The 22221-nt window shown below is 52.2% G+C and overlaps 1 protein-coding gene across 1 annotated transcript in view; it reads right to left on the reverse strand.

Annotated features, from left to right (window-relative positions):
- The window catches only part of Alk (anaplastic lymphoma receptor tyrosine kinase), a 701863-nt gene that overhangs the window by 21870 nt on the left and 657772 nt on the right, over positions 1–22221 (reverse strand). The window contains exons 13-23 of the mRNA XM_005400546.2: positions 18666–18816; positions 12948–13079; positions 12081–12225; positions 10445–10627; positions 9142–9240; positions 8514–8666; positions 7396–7500; positions 5178–5364; positions 3890–3980; positions 3718–3782; positions 2060–2189 (exon numbers count right to left, since the gene is read on the reverse strand). Coding sequence (XP_005400603.1) covers positions 2060–2189; positions 3718–3782; positions 3890–3980; positions 5178–5364; positions 7396–7500; positions 8514–8666; positions 9142–9240; positions 10445–10627; positions 12081–12225; positions 12948–13079; positions 18666–18816 — 1441 coding nt within the window. The remainder of the gene's footprint in view (positions 1–2059; positions 2190–3717; positions 3783–3889; positions 3981–5177; positions 5365–7395; positions 7501–8513; positions 8667–9141; positions 9241–10444; positions 10628–12080; positions 12226–12947; positions 13080–18665; positions 18817–22221) is intronic.

Genomic DNA, 22221 nt, shown 5'->3' on the forward strand with positions numbered 1-22221 from the left:
AAAAATGATGAGAAGTTCTTGCTTCTGGACCCTTTTGATCCCTGCTTCTTGATGAGGACGGAATTTTCTTTGGGAAGAGATGGCCCTTCATGGATTTGGAGCCAGCGCAGGTATCGCACAGCCTGAACATAGCGAACACAGTCCGAGTTGGAGGTTCTCACCTGCAGACAGGGGACCTGTAGGGTCCAAGAAGCCATCTGCACCCTGAGCACCCATTACCTACAGGTGGGTCTCACTGTGTGCCAGATACATACAGGCATGAATGTGGTTAATGACCTATATCTTTAATTATGAGGTAACTGACTTATTAGTGGCTTTTGCTATTATGGACTGAATCAACAGATATTAAAAGACACCTATTACTGTAGCTGGCATACAGTAAACCCTCAATAAACACATGCTGAGTAAATACAGGTTCTGCTTTTTTTTTGTAGACAAAAAAATTTAGAAAAAGGGCCAGGCATGGTGGCACATGCCTGTAATCCCAGCACTCGGGAGGCTGAGGCAGGAGGATCTTTGTGAGTTCGAGGCCAGCCTGGGCTACAAAGTCAGCTCAAGGCCAGCCTGAACTGCATAGTGGGACCCTGTCTCAAAAAGACAAAAAAAGAAAAAGGGACCCAAGTTCTTGGAAAGGTGCTGCTCTTCCTCCTATCCCGAAAGCCCTTGGATTTGCCGAGAGCTGGGTCCCCAACTCCCCTTGCAGGATGGTTTCTCTCCTCTGCAGGTGCAGCACTGTCTTTCCTCAGACCCGTGTCTCCCCAAAGTGTGATGCCACGTGTGCCCCCTGTGACCTCTCCCAGCAGCTCTGCTAAGAATCTCAGGGTGTGAGGGACCCACCTGGCTGGGTGGTGTGGGCGAGCTAGGGAAGCTGATGCCCAGGCCCTGGCAGAGATGTCTGGACAGCTGGCAGGGTTGACTCTCAGCTTCCCAAAGAGGACCATTTGGATAAACAGCCGGGGAAGCTAGAAGAAGCTCTCAATCGGAGTCACAGTGCGGGGTTCTAGTCCCAGCTTTTCTACTTCCTGTGTGGCTTTGGCAAGTCAATAACCTCTCTGGGCCACAGATTCCTCCTCTGTAAAGTGCAGGTGAGCCTGCTGTGTCCACCCATACAGTAAGGCTGAATGATATGAAGGTTGTGAGGGTAACAGCGTGATGAGGGTGAGGTGGTCATCCCTGCTCCCCGCCGCTTGCCAGGGGTGCTCACTGCACGGACACTCATGTCTACACTGGATTCTTCTTAGCGGCTGAGACAGGTCATCCCCAAACTTGCAGAAAACAGCATGGAGGTTCCTAAGGCAGAGGTATTTGAAATTGAACCTGACTGAGGTAGAGATGGGAGCGGCCATGACCTGCCAGGGTTTTTGCCCCCGCGTTCAGTCCCTGCGAGGTGGCTGGCCTGGGTTCTCTGTAGCAGAAAGGGTGTCAGGCTGTCTCTGCCTCCCTGGGAGGAGAGGAGGCCACTGCTCTGACTGCGTTCTTCTTCTGATGCTGACTCCTACCCTGGGGGTGTTTCACGATGTCAAGAAACTCTGAGACGCTCTAGTCTGACCCTCGGGATTCACCTGTATGGATGCTGAGACTATGGGGCAGAGCTCCCTAGGCCACACAGCACCTGATGGCCATGTAGGGGGCTGCGCCACCCCAGGTTCTCCTTTCTTATCCATAGCACCCCACGTGCATGCTAAATATTCCATCACTTTTTTTTTGCAGTAGAACTACAAGGTTGGGAGGTGGGTTGTTATTATCCCTGTTGAGAGACTAGGTCAGTGAGTTTGCAGTGAGTGGATGGGGCACAGCACCCAGATTACTTGTCTGAGTTAGTGACATGGCTGGCATGAAAGTCCCTCTCCAAGTTTGTCTTGAGCTTGGTGTTCCAGAGTCAGGAGGCCATAAACAGGGAGTCAGTCTCCAGAATCCACCACACAAGCCCTGCACAAACTCCCTGGGGCTGGGGCTCAGCCATGCTCACCTTCGGTGCACCCTGTCCCAGCCCAAACCCTCATCTGAGCCCAAGGGTGCCACCTGGCCCCCTACGCGGGCTCCTCCCCTTCTCACTCACTGGGCGAGGCCGCGTCTCCCGGAGGAAGGACTTGAGGTCTCCTCCTGTCATGAGCTCCAGCAGGATGAAGCGGGGCAGGGCTTGCAGGCTCACCCCGATGCAGCGCACAATGTTCTGGTGGTTGAATTTGCTGCAAGCAGAGGGGTGCAACAAAATTTAACAGAGCTATGTCTGGGATAACTGTAAGTGAGAGAAGCAGGATACAAAGTCATGCTTTCAGCAGCCATGCTGTGCAGATGCATTCTGTAGATATGGGCAGTGGGGTCCCCTGCTGAGCCTATGGCCAACCTCCCTGCTGAGAAGGTGGGAGCCAGGCCAGGCTTTCCAGGAGCTTGGTGTGCAGGAGAGTGGGGTGGGAGGGGATGATGTTGTGCAGGCTTTGGGTGAGGAGGCAAGTGTGTGTGTGTGTGTGTGTGTGTGTGTGTGTGTGTGTGGTGTATCTTTTAGATATGCGTGAATTCTTGGTTGAGTTCTCTGAGGAAGGCCTCAGGCAAAAGCTAAGAAGATTCTAAGAGGGACTTTGTGAGAACTTCCCGGTGGCAGCATGTGAGACAGAGCTAGGAAGAGAGGACAGGCTCCATGGTCCGTGCTGTCACTGGTAGATTGCTCACGGGCAGGGACTGAGTTGGGACAAGAGACCCCAAGAATTGGGTTGTCTTGTTAACACGATCCTAAGAGGATATAGAGGGCATTGAGGTTAGGACACTTCACACGGACATGTACAACACATACACACACATACACCCCTGCCCTCTTGCCCAGGGCCTGCGCAATATCCTCCACACACACACACACACACACACACACACACACACACACATACACACACACACAGTTGAGAGACTAGGTGACTATCCATTGAAAAATAATGGCTAATTATTGGCGAATAGTGAGATTGAGTGAGTGAGTTGGCTTTCCTCCATATAATCTTAACTTTCCAAGTTTTACTTGATAATCATGCATTAATAATCAGGCATTATGATCAGAAAATAAATGTTAAGTTTAAACTAAGATGTTGTCCTCCATGCATATCCTTCTGGGTATCTGGAGCCCACAGCATCTCACTCACACTGCTCTGGCCCTGCCACCTCCACTATGGGGACACCCCAATCCACCCCCACCTGTCAGGATATTTGATGGCTTCCAGGGGCCCTGAGCTCACCAGAGCTTGGGGAAAAAACATCCGCCCTTTCCCTAGGGGATGTGCTGTCAGAGTAGCCACCCTCGGGGATCTCAAGGACTGAGATTCTTAGTGGTATCTGGGTGAGAGCCACACGGTGAAGGCTGCGGCCTGCAGCCTCATGGTAGACATAGGGTGGAGGGGTCCTCTGTCATGTTAGAGGCAGGATTCTTTCACATCTTCACATTGATAAACTTGGATGGACAAAGGACGCTGGTTCTGAAAGAGTCACTTGAGAACCAAGAACTAGTAGGTGATAGCAGGGATATCGGCTGCAGACAATGATAGCAGTCTGATTACCAGGCCACACTAGCATTTTCTGAGACAACCTCTGGGGGTTTCTGCTTTGTAAGATGTGTCATGAAGAACAAGGGTCTTCTCTGGGGGCCCCATTCCCCTTGGAGATAGAGATCTATCTTTAGAAACATCTCTGTGTTCTTCAGGGGGAGTGGCAGCAGCTGGGAGTCTCTGGCTTTACCTGATGATCAGAGCTTCCATGAGGAAGTCTAGTTCGTCCTGTTCTGAGCACACTTCCGGCAGCGTCTGTGCACAGAGGGAGAGGGTGGGAAGAAGGCAGCTGTGAGCTGAGAGCCGACGTCTACAGAGAGACCGAAGGCCAAGGCCGGGCCCAAGAGGAAGCCACCTCTCACCTTCACAGCCACTTGCAGGGGGCTCGGATCGTTGGGCATCCCAGACACCTGGCCTTCATACACCTCCCCAAATGCACCATGGCCCAGACCCCTGCACAAGAGGAGGCAAGATGAGGCAGAGTTAGGAGACCCACAGTAAAGGGGCAGCTGGGGCCCGAGTCCAAGGGTCACAGGTAGCAGATGCACACAAGAGGCAAGGGGTGACCTACAACTTAGGAGCAGCACTTTCATCCTGGCCTTGCTGTGTGATCCTGGGCCTCCATTTCTCTATCTGAAATCTGGTAAGCAATGTTCTGCTATGGTTTGCTTGTGTCCGCTAAGGTTCGTGTGTTGAAAATTAATTCCATTGTGAGGTATTGAGAGGAGCTTGATTTAACTATGGTGTTTAGAGCTGGGGAGGTGATTAGGGTTACACTGGCTCATTAACATGGGGCCTTGCTGGGGGTAGTGGTGCATGCCTATAATCCCAGCACTCTGGAGGCTGAGGCAGGAGGATTATTGAGAGTTCAAGGCCAGTGTGGGCTACAAAGTGAGCTCAAGGCCAGCCTGAGCTGCATAGAGAGACCCTGTCTCAAAAAGACAAAAACAAAAACAAAAACAAAAACAACAAAAAACAAAACATGGGGCCACATGTTTGAACTCTGTGGAGACCAGAGCATACATACACCCTCACACACTTGCTAGGTGACACCCAACACTGTCTCCGCCAGCAAGAAGGCCCGTGCCAGATGTGGCCCCTCGCCCTCCAGAATCGGGAGTCAAAACAAAATGCTCTTCTTTATAACTCACCCGGTCAGGGGTGTTGTGTTATTGGCAACGGATAATGGTCCAGTGTAGGCCCTAACAGGATTCTTGACAATGTTCAAACATTTATTCATTCAGTGAATAGGTGATGAGTCTGTCTAGGCAACAGTGGCACCCCCCTGGGAGATACTTGCTGCGGGGGTTGCAGTGAATGACAGAGGAATGTAGTGTGCTCTAATTGCTAAATGAGGTGTACTCAGCTCCCCACCGATGTGCGGGAGGGACCAAGAGTCTTCTGGGAGGGTGTGCTTGGAAGGCTGGTCTTCTCTGGGAGTCTCCCCATCACTGCATAAACTCCTGAATATGCAGGGTGTTAAAATAAACCAACACCCTACATGACCCTGGGTACTAAACCTTGTCCCCCTGGGGAGCCTGGGGTCCCCCCCAAGGATGGCTGTGCTGGCTTCTTGTGGCTAGAGGAGTCCACGGTGTTGGGATGACATCCAGCTCCCTGGGCCACCTCTCCACCCCCACCCCCACTCACCGAATGAGGGTGATGTTTTTCCGTGGCACCTCTTTTAGGTCGCTGATGGAGGAAGTCTTGCCAGCAAAGGAGTAGTTAGGGTTGTAGTCTGTCATGATGGTGGAGGTGCGGAGCTTGCTGAGCTTATACTCAGGGCTCTGCAGCTCCATCTGCATGGCTTGCAGCTCCTGGTGCTTCCGGCGGTACACTGTGGACAGACGCAAGGCAGCTGCCAAGGAGTGTCTGGCTGGCAGCCCGGCTTTTGAAGGCCAGCACAGGGCATCTCTTTCAGGAAGGCTTCCTAGATTTCTATGCCCTTCTCTGAGCTCTAATCACATTTGCTGATACTAACAAAGTAATTATACATGTGAAAGCATTCCTTTAATCAAAACAGCATTTAAGGCAAACGTAAGACTTTAAATAACATAAAGGGAAAAGATTTTATTGTATCATAAAGAGGCAGGGATGTATTGGTCAAGATCCTCCTGGGAACAGACCCAAACCTAGGATTTTATCAGGAGAAATGCCTAGGAGATGAAAAGGGGAGGGAGCCAGGAGGCTCAGACCACCAGGTCACGATGCCAGCCTGACCCTGGGTGAAGGAGAGATTGGGAAGGTTGGATGGAACACTGTGGAGTCCATGCAGCCTGAGGCTGGTTTGGTGAGGTCCCCGAGAGCTGTGGCACTAGAGTCAGCCAGCAGAGGGGCGCTGGTCTCCCAGGAATTGGCTAGCCCAGCATTTCTGCAGTGCTCAGTCATGGGTTGGGACTGCTGCTGGGTCAAGGCCGGTTGTGCTTCTGACTCAGAGAACTGTTGTGCCACACAATTGGAGAAGTGCCACACAATGAAAAGATCTCTAGGACCTGAGCGCTAATTTCACCTCTTATTTAAAAGCTGACTGATACCGGCCATATTGTGTGGGCTCCTTAGACCTTGATTTCTTTTTCTGGACAGTAACTCCTGCCTGTTTCCCTGAGCCCCCACTCTGCACTCCCCTAGAGTTGTCATAGTGAAATGGGCCCTCTGACACCGAGTGGCTCTGGGGCATTCTAAGGAACACCACCCTGTGAGGGACTCAGGCTTGTCTTACACAAGAGAGAGGTCTTTACAGCAGACTACTACGGCAGAAGGAAAGGTCCGTGCGGAGAATGGATTCTGCCTGGAGAGCCCAGCCCCACCACTTCCAGGCCAGGGCAAGCACTGCCCTGGGTCAAACGCTATGTGCCCAGTCCCCTCCTCTCTGAGATGTAGCCTCCTTGAGCAGAGGGTTTTCTTTCTTTGTTCGAGGGGAAAGGAAGAGCGAGTAAGAGTAGGCACAGAGGAGGAGGAGGAAAGTGAGGGGCCTCACAGGGCGGGGCGGGGAGAGGCTGATACCGGGAAGAGTGAATGAGAGGAGTGCTGTTCCCTCCCTCTTGAGATCCCCGCCTCCACCTCTTTTCGTAGGAGTGACCCCAACAGCCCCACCATAGGATTTAACAGTCTGGAATGCAAATCACCAGGCATGCAGTAAGTGTGCAACAAGTGTGAGTGCTTGCTGCTTGTCCCTTTGAAAAATGGTGCTACACGGAGACACAATGGGGGCTATCCTCTCCCTGTCCAGTGCAGATTTCCTCACCCTGAAGAGGCCAGACTGTGAATGTGGCTGGGAACCTTTCCCTCTGCCTGTCTTTGTGTCCCTGTCCCTCAGTCCTGGCCATCTTACTGCCTGCAACAGTGTGGCCGGCCCATGCTGAGCTGGCTGTCTGTGATCTCAGGCAGCCATCTTGGCTCACAAGCAGAATGGAAATATGTGGTGAACCCAGCATGCCATTCCCTCTGCTTGGTCGCAGTGGAAGGGTGGGTGGTGGCCCTGATGCTACACCAGGACCTGTGGCCACTACAGCCCATGTGGGCCAAGAGGGAGGTCCCAGGAGAGTGTGTGTGTGTGTGTGTGTGTGTGTGTCAAGCGTTAGTCCCTGTGTCAGCCACCGGGAACATCCCCGCCCCCAGGAGCAGCCAGGAGGCCACACCTGGGCTGAGGCTTAGGATCAGGACTCTCTAGGATACTGTAGTTGCTCTGGGGGTGGAGGGTTGGGAGCTTCTGTTCTGGCGTGGCCTGGTCTTCCCTACTCACCACTCCATCCCACTCTAGGGACTAGAAAACAGAATGACACCTTGGTGTCCATGGCACCACCAGAGACACTATTCATCTCTGCTAGATCTGTCCCTTTTGGAAGTCCCGGGGCTCCAGCACACTCACCTATCATGATGCCAGAGAAAGCCAGGACAAGGGCAGCCACCAGAGCAGAGGTCACCACAGAGAGGATCAGCGAGAGAGGCAGGTGGGGTTCTGGTGTGGGCGACACTGGAAGACAGGTCCCGAGAAGGCACTCACCACCAAGTTGATTCTCCTTGGAGCCGGTCCTCCCTGAGCCGGAGCCAGAGGCACCTGCCTCACTCAGTCAGGACAAAAGCCACCTGCTGCTTCCCATCCCTGAGTTTTCAGGGGCCCTTGGGCATAAAGCAGGCTCATCCTGTTTTACAGTTTCACAACAGTAGCTTTGGACCAGAGGGAAAATTTAACAGGGGTGAATATCAGTTCTGGGTGTTCTAAGACATCAATGGCTGACCATAGGCCAGGGGTGAAAGGGCCAGCAGAAGTGCATGTAGGAGAGATCTGGGGACTGGAGGGGTTCCACACTCTCACTACCCAATAACAGAGTGTGCCCTGGTAACACCCTGTGAGGCTGAGTTAGCTCCTGTAGCCCCAAGGCCTCAGCCCAGGGAAAGGAAGGCGGGGCCCTGTGTGATGTCTGCTGGTGGCTCACTTCGAGGCTCTCACTTGCTATGGGACACCAGGCATCAAAAGGCACACTGATGCCTAGAACAAGGGCCAGGAGGGACACCAGGTTGGGGAGGAGGCACACAACTGTCTCTGCACCATCAGAATGAACAGGCTTTTTCATCTGGAGGAGACTTAAAGGAGGATGGGGCGTTGTCACCAGCTCCTCAGTTGAAAGGCTGTAGCCAGTTAGGAAGCATGAGAGAAAGCTCAAAGAACAGGGTCCCTGTCCTGAAACTTCCTGACACAATGGAGTGCCTTGGGAGGGCCAGGTCCCTGCCTCTGGGGTGTCTGAGTGGAGACGCAATGGCCTTTGGTGAAGTCAGACGGTTTGTGCCCTGGCTAAGGGGTAGGACTCCTCCAGAGCTATGCCCCAGCTTTCCTACTAGACCCCTCTGCCCCATCGACACAGCACCAGCAGGAAGGGGATTGGATGCTCACAAAACCAAGCAGGAGGTGTCCCTGAACCATGGAGACCAGCTGCCCAGACTCCGGCCCCTCCCCTCCCCTCCCCTCCCCCATTCCGGCCCCCTTACCAATGCAGGAGACGCCGTCCTCAGCCAGCACTGTCCCATGGTCACAGAAGCAGATGATCTTGTGGCTCTGAGGGTCCAGGTGACATTCATCCACCTCACAGTGACTGCAGTTTAGGTAATGCTTAATATTCACTTCCCCATGGCCCTCCATCACTGGTGACAAGGAGCAGGGTCAGTCTTAGGCTGGGGTCTGCAGCCCACGCCCTGCCTTCATGCTTTATCTCCACCTGCTCACTGTGTGTGCCCTGGTCCCCATTCTTAGGTCCTATCGCCAGTGGAAACAGTTCTGTGTAGGGAAACCTTCCCATGCAGCTGACAGAGTGTGTGTGCATTTTTTCGGGTAGGGGGAGAACCCCCTGCAGAACCCCCTGCAGAACCCCCTGCAGAACCCTGAGGCCAGCTGCTGGATTTTCTAGGACTGACCTGCCCGGTTGCCTGCCTCTGTGTCCACATTAAGTCACACATCCTGACTTCCCAAAGACAGGGCGACATGAGCCATGGGATGACTCGCCTGCCAGGGACCCATGAGTCTGCTCTGTGTCCTGGACACATGTCAGTAACTGAGGTTTAGCTTGGCAGGAGAACTGGCCTAAGGAAGTTTGTTCTGTCACCCAGCAGAGGGCGGTACCTTTTAAAGCGGGGGTGTACAGGATGCCCAGGGGACTGATGAAGGAAACCCCATCTTCCCCATCAATTTCAGGGTCATTGTTTGAGGCTGCATTGCCACCTGTGGCAAATCAGAGAAGAGTTGAACACAGAGAGGTGGATGCCAAGTCTCAACACACATGCGCGTCCGCGGGCATGCAGCTCTGGCCAAAGCCGGGGGTCACTGGGGACCTTAGGGGGCTGAAAGGCAGGGAGGGAAGGGAGATTCAGGGCACAGCGGCTGTACTTGGGTCTTGGCTCAGTGGATGCAGGGGGATGGACCATTTTCTTCTCCAGATTGGGGCCGCTCCCTGGGGCAGTCTCCACTGCTCTGCCAAGGACCCAGGAGGAAGTGGTGGACATGAGCAAGAGTCCTTGAGGCGAGCACGGGGAGACCAGATACACCCAGATACACCCCTCGGCTGCTTCCAGGACTGGCCTGGACAGTAGCTCTGAGGAGTTGCTCGCCAGCCTCACTGCACTGGGTCAGGGTTGAGGCATGGCAGGTAGACGAGCCCCTGTGCCTTCAGGCTCCTGTCCCTCCTTTCATTTGGTGGTGGGTTATCTTTGGGCTCCCTCCCAGGGCTCCCACCCACCCAGAGCTTGGAAAAGAAGAGCATGTGGTTAACACAAGCATCTCGCACAGCATCAAAGCAAACACAGACAAGAACGTCACGGTGCAAGCATGCAGTGTGTCCTAATCTACAGGAGGGTGGGGCTGTCATCTCACAGATTCTCAGCTTCAGAAGGCTCTTCTGAAGGCTAGGGGTGGGGGGGTGGCCAATGGCAGGCCACCTGCCAGAGGACTGGGCTGGGGATGCTCAAAGTGGCCCTCGGGAATAGCTCCTCTGGAGCAGGTGTGCTGGGCTGGGGAGGGAAAGCAAGGAGCCTGGGAAAGTGCCAAGTAGTCCCTTAGGGAGCTCAAGCCCCAGGGCAGGTGAGGGGCTGGGGGTGTCTGGCCTCCATAGTTCTCAGACTGTGAGCCCTTGCAGTGGCTCTGAGAACAGTCTGGAAAGCCAAAGACGTTTTATCTCTGGCTCTGGGGATTGAGGATCACATGGGATTTTGATGCAGTCGTTAAGGGAGCCGAGAGGCAGGATGCTGGCTCGGGAGCCAACACCCTGCCTCTGGCTGGTGCAGCCAGGCTGAGGGGAGCGTGCAGTTATATCACAGGATTGCAGGCCAGGCTGGGGGGCCAGGGAGGGCTGGGGAGGACTGGGAGGGCCAGGGCAGGGTGCCTAGGACTAAGGGGAGGGAGTGACACCTTGAACACGAATCATCTTTACCTATATATCCTCCGCCTCCTCCACCTGAGGAGCACCCCCCGCCACCCCCTCCGAAACCCCCTCTTGTCTCCCACCCCCACTTCTTCATGGCCTGGGGGCAGGCATGTCCTCCAGTAGCGCCCTCCAACAAAGATTTTCCGGCCCAGAGTAAGGAAGTGTTATCATCCCAGCCACCTCCACCACCTGCAGGGAGAGAGGAGAAAATGTATCTCTGGGGATGTTGGTGAGGCAGGTAGCAGGGTGTGTGGTGCTTCGAGCACCACAGCATGCTCCCACATGCTCCAGGTCTTTGGGGCTGTCGTCAGAGATCAAGAGCTCCAGAGTGCCCAGCTGAAGAGCCAGGAGCAAGCCTTGGCCCAGGGAGACCTAGGCCATGGAAGACCTAGGCCACAGCAGGTCTGCACTGAGTGTGCCTCTGCCCCAGCTTCCTGTTGGCCTCTGGCTGAGAAGCAGGGAGGGTGCTCGGATAGGAGTCTGGGTAGGTGAGGCAGGAAGCATGGTCCTAACTCCTTCCTCCCTGCCCGCTGACCCCGAAGCATCACACCCCCACTTAGCAAGAACTGGGACCCAGCCAGCTGTCAAAGCCCTACTGAGCTCACAGCACTAAACCTTTCACATGAACCCAGGACCAGGCACCAGGGAGCTCTATGAGCTTTGCTGTCTGCTGTGTGTGAAACCCTGGGAGTGAACTTCTCTAATCTGAGCCTCAGTTTCCTCACCTGTAGCTAGAGAAAAAGAAGACCCATTTTATGGGATGTTACAATTGAGAGAGATGGGGAGAGAAGAAAATGAGAGAGAGTGAGAGAGCGAGAGAGAGAGGGAGAAGGAGAGAGGGAAAGAGGGAGAGAAGCTCCACAACCACGTGTCAGGACCAATAAGAGTCTGATGGAACACCTGTGTGCAGGCAGTCTTACTCCCAGGCTCAGCCTGTTCTGGGTCACCGAGACCAAAGCTTGGGAGTTTCCCCGAGAGTGGAGAAGCCCTGGGAAGGGCTGCAGGGTGCCCCAATGACAGTGGTAGCCACTGGCGCTGAGCTGCTTCGAGCTGGAGGAAACAGATCTGCAGAGCTGAGCCTGGATGTGGCTATGGGTGGACCACACAGACCCGTCCTGCCTCTCCCTCAGCCTTATTGTCCCATGTAGCATTTCACAGACATCCGCACCCAAGAAGATGATGGTGAAGATGACAGTGGGGGGCTTGGAGACCAATGCAGGAGGTTCGTTGGTCTGGAAGAGTCTTCTGGGAGGACTCCTGGCTGAGGTTCTCTGGACCCATAGAGGGCAGCAGAGGGACAGGTGGGAGGAGGAGCGTCAGGGAGGGATAATCATGTGCTAGGAGGAGCGACCCAGGTTCAGAAAATGAAGCTTGGGTCTACCTAGGGGAATATCAGGACTGAGTGACAATGCTTGGGCGGGCTACGGGGACTTTGTCAGTGGTGGGAACTACCAGGCTGGGTGCCACGCATGGGTTGCACAGGGCTGGCTGGCAAGATAGCCTGCGGGTCCCCTCCCCTTTGATATTGCATCTTAGGGGCTTGTGACGATGATGCTTTCACGTGCATAACGGCATTGGTGTGAGCGAGGGTCACACAGCACCTGGGAGATTTCTGGGGAGGGCAGGGCCCGTGGTACTTTACCTGCGGCTCCGGAATTGCCGTTCAGCCCTAGAACCAAGGAGTTATTCTCCAGTCTCTCCGAGTGGAACGTGTCTGTCTTGGCCCCGTAGGCCCTGCCGCCACCGCCAGCTGCAATGATGAGGGGCACGGGCACTCCATCCTTCATCTGGCCAGAGGAGACACCCAGAGACCGGGAAAGTGAGCTGGGCATCCACTCCGGAGACCCCAAGTCCTGGTTTAAATGTTTCAACCTGATCGTTTGCAGGGCAGTAGGGCGAACTTCTGCTCGGAGGTGGTTTGAGGGCCCTGAACTCATGTTCCCATGGCCCACCCTGCCAGCTTCTGTATGAGTCAAGGTTCAAGCACAGGAGTGAAACTACCAGGGAATGGGTCTTGGAGGCCACTTATCCCAGCCTCTCTCCTGACGCTCCTCAGACAAGCTGCAGAGGTCCTGATGCTGGGGACGAAAAGCAGGTGTCTCTGCTCGTTCCCTCCTGTCCACTCTTAGGCATCTTTAGCTCTGATCCCCAGCTCAAGATTAAGTCCCCGTGGGAGCACTCAGAAGGAGGCCCCTGCATTTAGTTTGTGGCCAGGCTTTGATGATGTCAGAGAAGTCTGCCTCAGGCCAGACACTGCCCCGTAAGGACAAGGGACCCTCTGGAGCCCTGGAGCAGTCCTGACATGGTGAACCTGGGCTGGTCAATGAGTAAGACAGGAGCTGCCATTTCTTAATGGACAATGCACTTCCTTCTGGGCTTCTGCTTCTCAGCTTTAAGTGGGAGAGAGAGCATCTCATGGCTTCATGGTTTTTACCCAGGCTCCCCTGAGGCTCTGACACTAGGACATACAGAAATCCTCCCCCTAGGAATCTGGCCAAGCAGACCTCACCTTAAACACGTAGGTGGCTCCACCCCCACCTCCTCCTCCTCCTGCCCACTCATGCACACTTCTGTTCACACGAATTTCTTCTTCTATCACGTTGCTCTCTCCAATGCAGACTTTCTGGATTAATTGGTTTGTCTGTAGAAACAAAAAGCACAGGAAGTTTGTGCCCAAACCAGGGTTGATTACACACCCTGCAGACACACCTCGTATGTTTAAAGATAGGTTCTAACTATGTCTGAACTGAATAGGCAAAAAAATATACACAAATAACTGTCCCCGTGGGCAGTATTAGGGAAGGACCGTAAGGACAGCTTGACAAAAAATGTTCTGAGAAATTGGGAGTGGGAGGGAGGCTTTACTGCTGGTTGGTGGCTGGGGAAGACTGCCAGCAGCAGGCTTTTCTAGATTGGGCCTGGAAGGACAGGGAAGGTTTTTAGCACAGGGAGTGGAGGAGTTAGATCATTCCAGGCGAGAGCCGAGTGAGACCAGAGGGCAGAGGGTGAGTGTGGTGTTTGAGGAAAAGCACGAGGGTCTCTTGCTCAGCCAAGTCCATCTTTGGACAGAGAGCTGGCCCAGGAGGACTGCCCCGCTGGGGTCCTGTGGGCTTTGAAGCCGGGGTGGCAAAGGCCTCATGTGGTGAGAAGGGGCTAGAGGGCGTAGAAACCAGGGCAAGGACCGGGAGAACACTTCACAGTCACATCGTGGCAGGAGGCCTTGAATACAATCAGGGCAGTGAAGAACCATTGAGATTTTGGAAAGCTCTGGAGCAGCATGGGAAGAGCCTCCATCCACCAGCTAAAGAAGAAAAACCAAAACCAAAAACAGCAGGACAAGGACAGACTCAAATATCATCCCCAGGTCATCTTTGGGAAAGTTATTTGTCCATGTTGGATGTTCTTCCCAGCTAATGGCTCATTTCTTGTTTTAAAAAACCCTCGGTACAGCCCCAAACAGTGCTCTTGTCTGACATGCGGAGGAGAGGAGAGATCCTGGCGTTGGATGCTCTGGACCCCTGACCCGCCTTGACCGTCTCCACGTCTCTCTTTCTCCGAGTCAAGTGTCTGCCATAATGTCTCACACCTGTAGCGATGGGATAGGTGGCTGCTGTTATTATTTTACTTATATTCACTCTGGACCCCACAAACTCTCAGTGGGGATTCGGGGACCTGGGAGTTCCTGGGACTGCACTAGGGGACAGTGTAATTTCTGTAATGCAGAATCTTAGAATCCTTTCCTAAAGAAGCCAGGGCTGGGGATATAGCTCAGCGGCACAGCACCTGCCTGGCAAGCGCAAGGTCGTGAGTTTGATTCCTGGTACCGGAAAAAAAACAAAAAAAAAACCCCAAACAAGCAAACAAAAAAAGAAACTAATGCCTCAAGAACAGCCACCTGCTTGTCAGCCACCACAGCTCAGATAAATTTTCTAAACATCAGCCTGACCTCAGAGGAAAATTACTTTTCTTTCACTTAATGGAAGAAAAGCCAATAAAACATCAGATTTCCATCAAATGTGGCTGTGTAACCAGCCAGTGGATACAGCCATTCATCTTGAGACACTCCTTATGCCGAAGCATTCAGGGGTGCTGGCAATGAGTATCAGGGAAATTTCCAGATAAACAGCTGAGATGCAATTTGTTTTATGGCATTTTGGATTTAATGATGGAAATAATTTGATATTTTTTAGAGTGGATTTAGTGTGGATGAAAGATTCTGAATTGCTACTACAGAGCGCTAACATTTCTCTTGTGCACACGCAGCACTGTCTGGGGCAGGGGAGGCTGGGGGAAGGAAGTACTGCCGTCGGGTGGAGGACGGGGCAGGGAGAGGGATGGGTTGCAGCAGCCACACCCCGGGGCTGAGATGGGGCCAGGAGGAAGGAATGTGGGGCATCAGCAGGGCAGAGAACACAGGGTCCGGTGCAGAGGACACCGAGTCCAGCTGCGTTCTGGATGGCTCTTGCCGCAGACCTGCTGGACTCCAATGGGCAAGGCTCCTTACGTCCCTGGACTTGCCTCTTTCTGTAAGTGAGGGCCTGGTCTGAATCAGCAGTGCTAAGAAGGCCTACCTCTTAGACCCTGCCCCCTGCCCCCTGCCCCTCTGCCTGCAGCAGTGTAAGCTGTGTCACATGGGATACCTCTTATTGCCCCTGCTCCAGACATATCCTTTCAATCAGGGTGTGTGTGTGTGTGTGTGTGTGTGTGTGTGTGTGTGTGTGTAATGGTTCATTCTCAACCTGCATCTACTTGGCCCCAGCAGGATCAAGTGGTAGAGTTAATACACTTTCTAGTCTGACTTGCAGGACTCCACATTCTCTGGATTCCCCTCTTACCTCCCTGGCTCCTCGTTCTCAGCCCTCTTTGCTGATTTCTTCCTCTCTTTCTCTCTCTCTTTCTCTCCCTCTCCCTCCCTTTCTTTCTTTCCTGACCTGTAAATGTTGGGAGTCCCCAGGGCTCATCCCTGGTCTTCACCAGTTCCACATTCTAGGTAATCTCATTCTATCCCAGCTCATGCTGATTTCTGCCTACTGTATATCTTTACCCTGATCTTGAACTGTGGTATCCTGTCCCCTATGTTGACTTCCTGAAGTCCCCACTCTGCTGTCCACAAGGCCTCTACAGTCAGTATGTCCAACCCTGACCTCCAGACCTTGTCCCCAACTTGCTCCTTCCACAACATTCTCCAGCTATGGGGCCAGCAGCTCTTTCCCTCCAAGGACTCAGGCAGGGTTCTTGGAGTCCTCCTTGACTCTTCTTTCTCTCAGTTAATCATATAATCAGGCAGGAAATTCTTTTAGCTTTTACATTCAAAATACTCCCAGAGTTCAACACTTTTCACCACCTCTGCTGTTACCATCCTGGTCCAAGCCACCATTGTCTTTTGCCCAGATCAATGCAATAGACCTTGAAGGTGTTACCCTGATTCTCCCTTGTGCCTACACAGTCTGTTCTTCACAGTGCAGTCAGAGCCAGCAATTGGATGTGTATGTCACATTATGCCACTATTTGGCCCCACACCCTCCTGTGGCTTGAACATACCCTTAGATGGCATGGTCCACCCCATCACCCAGACCTCATCTCTTACCTACGCTTCCTTTTGCTCCCTCTACTCCCTCCCATAGGCACACAGGTACCCTCCCACCTCAGGGACTAGCCTTCGCCAGGTTGGCTCTTTCCTCAAATACTTTCTTCCTCTCCCTGCTTAACTGCAAGGTCCTTGTGTGCAAAGACCTTTCTCTGGTTCACAAAACAGTGGCTGGAACCAAACATATGGAACAGTAGCTGGCACATGGAAGGCACTCAATACATCTGTTCTGAGTAAGTCTGAATGAATGGAGAGTTGTCTGGCTTGTGGGTGGCCCTTTACAGTATGTGCCTGGTGGGTGGGAGTAATGGGATTTAACATGTAGACCAGTGCTTTTGTTCCCTAAGGGGCATTCGGAAATGTCTGGAGGTATTTTTTGATGGCCATTTCTGGAGGACACTATGGGCCTCATGTGAGTAGAGGACAGGGCCTAGGTTAAACATCCCACCATGCACAGAATAGCACTCCATCCCTCCAAAGGGAATTTTCTCCCAAATGCCAATGGTGCCTCTCTTGACAAAGTCTGACTTAGACTTAGGCCACCAGCCAAGGTCTAGAAGGAACCAGAGGAGCAAGGTGTGTGTGTGTGTGTGTGTGTGTGTGTGTGTGTGTGTGTGTAAGGGGGCAGTGTGCAGCAGCTGAGCCCACGCCATGCACAGTAGCTCAGGAATGGCCACACACACAGGAAGAGTGACTCCTGTCATGGGTGCAGCTGAATCAGCAAAGCTGCCATTTCATTCTTAGAGTGCACTCCATTCTCTTGAGATCATCTCTGGACACCATTTTTCTAACCATCTGAAAATGTTTTTCCTTTTGTCATGACTCTAGGGTAGAGGTGTGGACCCACCACTGAAGATCAGTGATTTTCCCCACCTGCCCAGGCTATGCCTGGCCCGACCAGCTGTGCTCTGTCCCTGACTGAGAATCACCTCTTTCTGCCAGTTTGGGAACTCTCCTTGTACATCTGCAACGTTTGCGAGCACACAGGTTGATTAATAAAAATGATAAAGTACAGCAACCTGAGGAACAAGTAGATTACAATTGAATTAAAAAGACACGGTCATCTGAAGAGACATAACTGATTACAATCCAATCAAGTAAAAGTCCCTTGCAGAAGTCAATGCAATCTTTCTGCTTAGATGAAAGAATTACATTAGCACTCAATAAATTCCTGTAAAAATTACAGCAGCCTGTAATTTAACGACTTGATATATGATAACGGGTTGGCAAGCCTTGATTATAGTTGCTAAATAAAAGTTGGAGTGGAGACATTTCTTCGGCTGAAAGGTGCACCCGTCAAGTTTACTCCTGTTGTTTTAAGCGAACCGCATAGGGGAGGAAGGCTGAGCTTCATTCTTTTTTGTCTGCTGCCTCTTGGTCCGGCTCTTGGGAATTGTGAGTTAATTTTGTGGACTTCAACTGCTTTCTCTGTAGTCCCAGCCCCCGCATCTGTCCTCTCAGGCTGCTCCCAGGTAAGTTCCTGGAGAAGGAGCTGTCTTGGCCACTGGAACCCAGCTGAATCCCTGCTAGGGCCCCCAATGCAAGTGAAGCTGTGCTTCCTAGGAGGCTGAGGCCTGGCCCAATCAGGACATGTTCCCTGCAGGATACTGAGATCTGGTGCCAGGGTTCTGGCACCCGCAGCACGGACAGACAAGAGACAAACCACCACGCGTTTAGGGTTTGCATGGCTACTACTTAGTTCTCACTGCCTCCTCCTGGTAATTCGAGACACCCTGGGCTTTCTCAGTTCTCCCTCCTTGACGCTGGACATCTGCTGGGGTCCGAAACCCAATGGCAGGCTGTCTCTGGGACTGCAAGTCTTGTTCAGCAAGGGGCTCTAAGTGCAAATGGGCAAAAGGCTGTTTTGCTAAATCCAGGTCAGGGCAAGGCACAGCAAAAACAGGAGGCACTTTGTGAGCGACCCTGGACAAGTCCTTCCACCTCTGTCCTCTCTACTTACTGCACCTCTAAAGTGGCGGACCTGAGTTTCATAGTACTGTGGCTCTCAGACTATGCTTCACTTTTCTTTTTAAAGTCTTAACTGCACATATAATAAGTAATATATGGAAGCCTTTTTTTTTTTTTGTAAAAATTTCAGACATTATCAATAAAGTGCCCTCAATCCAGACCCTCCTCAGAAATAAGCACTAGTACATACTGTAGACCTTTCAGAATTTTTTCTGTGCATTTATGTACATCTACATGTGACCAGAAGTCTGTGATTTTGAGCTGAACTGGAAGTGCTTAATCTGGCATTTTCCTGTTTGTAGTAATATAATTAAAGACAATAGTGCCCTACCAAAAAAGTTTGGGAACTGAGTTCCAACCCATATTCTGCTGAGAAGAATAACCACTGGTCCGTTTAAAGGAAATTCAGTGCTTCATTTGTAAGAGTCACTCATGAAACCACCACCTTATCCTTGGCCCCTGTGGGGATGTAAAACTCCACCAGGCAGAGAATACCAGCTTCCTCGTGGCCTGGGAAAAGGACAGCCACTTGCAGCTGGATCTAAAAGCAAGTCCTGCAGACTTTGAATGTAAATGAGCTCCAGGAAGGAGTGTGACCAGTGCTGGGGTCCTGGAAGAGGCCTCCCCACGCTGGATGAGTGTGGAGCACAAATCCCTGCTCTGAGCACTTACACTGGGGCAGGCGTCTTCTCCCTGCTGCCCGACGAGGATGTATAGCATGTCGTCCTTCTCCAGGTTGAAGATGCCCAGCACAGACACGCCATGCGACCGTATCATGGTGTTCTTCCCGCCTTTCCCGCCGGCGGCACCGTAGCATGAGATGCTGTAACGGACAAAGCACAGCAGACCCAGCAATGGTATGAACACTGACCCGCCTCCTGCCAACCCTGAGGCTTCCATGGGGCCAAGCACATCACCACCATCTGAGGATTCTTGGCCGCACCAACCCATGAAGCCAGCAGGGAGGGATTCCTCTCTCTATTGTCAGGAGAGCACGCTCAGGTTTATTGAGGGACAGGGAGTTAGTTACCTTAGTCATGGTGCCAGGAAGGTGAGGAACTGGTAAGGTGTTGGAGGGAGAAAGAGGGAGAGGAAGGGAGTTGAGAGAGAGATAAAGAGAATTGGGGCCAGGAGTAGTGGCACATGTCTCTAATCCCGGCACTCAGGAGGCTGAGTCAGGAGGATTGCAGTGAGTTCAAGGCCAGCCCAAAATACATAGTGAGACTCTGTCTCAAAAACAAATAAACAAACAAACAAATAAATTAAAAAAGAGTTGGGATGATATTCTCCCAAATACCCAGGATTTTCCCACTGTGGATTTCAAAGTCCACTAGGTCAAGGTCAAGGAACTCATGTGACCTTAGACAAGCAACATAACCTCTCTGTTCATCCGTACAGCGCAGACTATAGGAGAACCTCCCCCGTACTCAACAAGTGTAATAGAGATTAATGGAATCCAGACACATAAGAATTGTGGCCAGGACAAAACAGGCAGGCGGTAAATACTCATTAGAGTAGTGTGAATGGCGGTAGCAGCAGTAATTGACTCGGTACAAAGTTTTAAATTCTCCCATGGGGTCTAGAGACAAGGAGGTTCCACAGGCAACGGTTGAGGGGAACATGTTTGTGAGCACAGACTGTTTACTCCCTTCCCACCAGTAACTCCTTCTGGAGCAATCTGGGCGCAGACAACAAACAACCAATCATGATGAAAATAAAAACAGAGTATGGGGATGTGGGAATATTATCTGCTGTTGCTTAGATTGTTGAGATGAAGTCAAGCACGGAAGGAGGGGGAAAGAGAGAGTTCTATTTGTGAACCTTGTCAGAAGAGCAGCATGTCTTGAAGGCAGCAAGCACACCAGCTAGCAAATGCTAACAAATGCCTCCCCAGGGAGCAGCTGCCAGGGAGAGGGACCGGGGAGGATGTCTATGTCCCTGTGTATTCAGAGTCCCTTTCTGAAAAACTAGGAAGAGAGACAGAAGACAGTTTTGCCCATTTGCATACATGCTGGCTTGTCCACCCACATTCTGGGAAATGCCCCATGTTCTGAGCAGGTGAGGGGGCTTCTGGGGGCTCTCCCAAGGCAGAACATGGGCCCTTCTGTGAGCCAAGCCTGAGTCTGGCTGCTTGCTAATATGCAGGCAAGGTCTTACATTCACCGGGGAATGCAAACATAGAATCTTGCACCCAGGATTCTGGTGGGTGCTTAGGCCCCAGTGGGAGCTTATTGTATGCCAGGCAGGGTGTCAGGCTGTGTGGACAAGAGGAGGCCTGAGATAGGATGCAGGCCCTAGAAGGGTTTAGGAAGAAAGTGAGCAAATGGTCATAGTTATGCAAAGAGAAATTTTACCATCATGGTGGCTATATTAAAAAGGCAAAGTGGAGGGAGGTCCTGGGGCTCTAAGATTGGAGTAGACCATTTCCTACCACTGAGTCCTCTCAGAGGCCCAGTTTTTTCCCTGGGAAAAGAAGTATCTCCTAAGTCCTCTCTTCCAACCTCACATGGTGGTTCAGCACCAGAAAGAGATACTGGCAGAAAAGCCCGAGGACACTGCACATTTCTGTGAAAAGCATGGATCATCAGATGCTCAGGGCCATCTGGGATGGAACACTCAGAGGTGGGGTTGGGGTGGGCTGGAGGGCTAAGCTTGGCCTTGTGGTAGGTTATCAGATGGGCAGGACTTCTGACAAGCAGAAGCGGGCAGAAGGTAGGAGTCAGGGCTACAGTGACCGGCAGTGAGGGGGCCAGGAGCCTCTGGGATTTCGGGCTGCGGCAGGCAGAGGCGGTGGAAAGACTTGGTTGTAGGTTTAGGGAGAGAAGTAGGGGCCAAATACAGAGCATCCTCCATGTGTCCAACATCAGGCATACTCGCATGCAGATAGCGTCCCCCACAAATACCTACACGCAGTGGACATTATTAATCTCATTTGACAGATGAAAAAACTGAGGCTCCAAGGGATTAAGTGCCTCATCTGAGGCCACACAGTTAGCCAGTGGCAGACTGTGGTCCACATCCACACATCTCCTGTGCAGTCTGTACCTGGAGGCTTCTACAAATGCTCAAAGAGGGAGGCCTGAGCAGACCCCGGCTCATCCTTGTTCCCTCGGAGCCTGAGTCAAACGTTCACTCCTGATCCATTAGAAATGGACAAGGTGATAAATGAAGAAAAGGAAAACTTGTAGTGCCAGGAAAGAGGAAGTAGAATTATTCAGCTCAGAGAAGAGAACCCCGAGGAGGGGACAGTGGCAGTGGTGGCCGTGTGGCTTCCAGAGAATGCTTAATTTTGGGACAGAAATGCATGTGGGCCTCACCTCAGTCCTACCCGACTGTAACTCCAGGTTTCTGACGCTTCGTCAGGAGGCACAAAAAATGTCATTTCAACCTGAAGGTGTGGTTTGCTCAGAGAACTTCTGCCTAAGTCCTCAACCACCCCTCCTGCTTATGGCTGAGAGGTAAGCTTTATCCTGCTAATTTCTTTCTGCATCATTTGCATAGTCATTTGCATAAATATGCACTCATTATGAATCATTCTGAACTCTTTCACATGTTTAAATTTAGCCAAATTATTACATTTTAGAAGTTATTTGTTTCTGACTTTTTCCTCTCTCAGTCTTCTTTCCCTGTTTTTTCCCCAACCCTTCACCAGATCTGGATGCCAGCTCCCTCTCTGCTTTGATCCAGTTCTAGGCAGTGAGGTGGGCTAGAAAGAGCTTTGAGCTTGGGGTCAGTGCCAGCTATAGTCCTGCTGTGCTGGCTGTGTGATCTTGGTCAACCTCTCAGAGCCTCAACTTCCACTACCAAGGAAAAAAATGAGGATAAGAACCCCTGGCCCCTGTGTGGGGACAAATAATGTGTTTGGAAAGGTGGTAGACTGGTGCAAAGTCCAGAGAGGGCTGCCGGCTGGGGTCAGCTTTCCGTGTAGAGCTCAGCAACTTTGTGTCAGTGCCTCAGATTCACTTTCCTGGGTGGTGGCCTCCACCTCACATTGCCACTCTGCATGGGGGGGGGCACTTATAGTCTTGGGGAGGAGGCAGCTGTCTGCCTTGTGTAATTACTGGGGTCCTGGGAAACCTTGTCTCTCTCATCACCCCTGAGGCCTGAAATCCTACCACCAGAGCTTCACTCCTCTGGAAGCTTCTAAGTGCTACTGCAAGGCTGATTTGCTTGGGAATGAGATGAACCACAGTGAAAAAAGCAAGAGTTCGAATGCAGACAGACCTGG

The sequence above is a fragment of the Chinchilla lanigera genome, unplaced genomic scaffold, assembly GCF_000276665.1.
Source record: "Chinchilla lanigera isolate Chin_1 unplaced genomic scaffold, ChiLan1.0 scaffold00068, whole genome shotgun sequence".
NCBI lineage: Eukaryota > Metazoa > Chordata > Mammalia > Rodentia > Chinchillidae > Chinchilla > Chinchilla lanigera.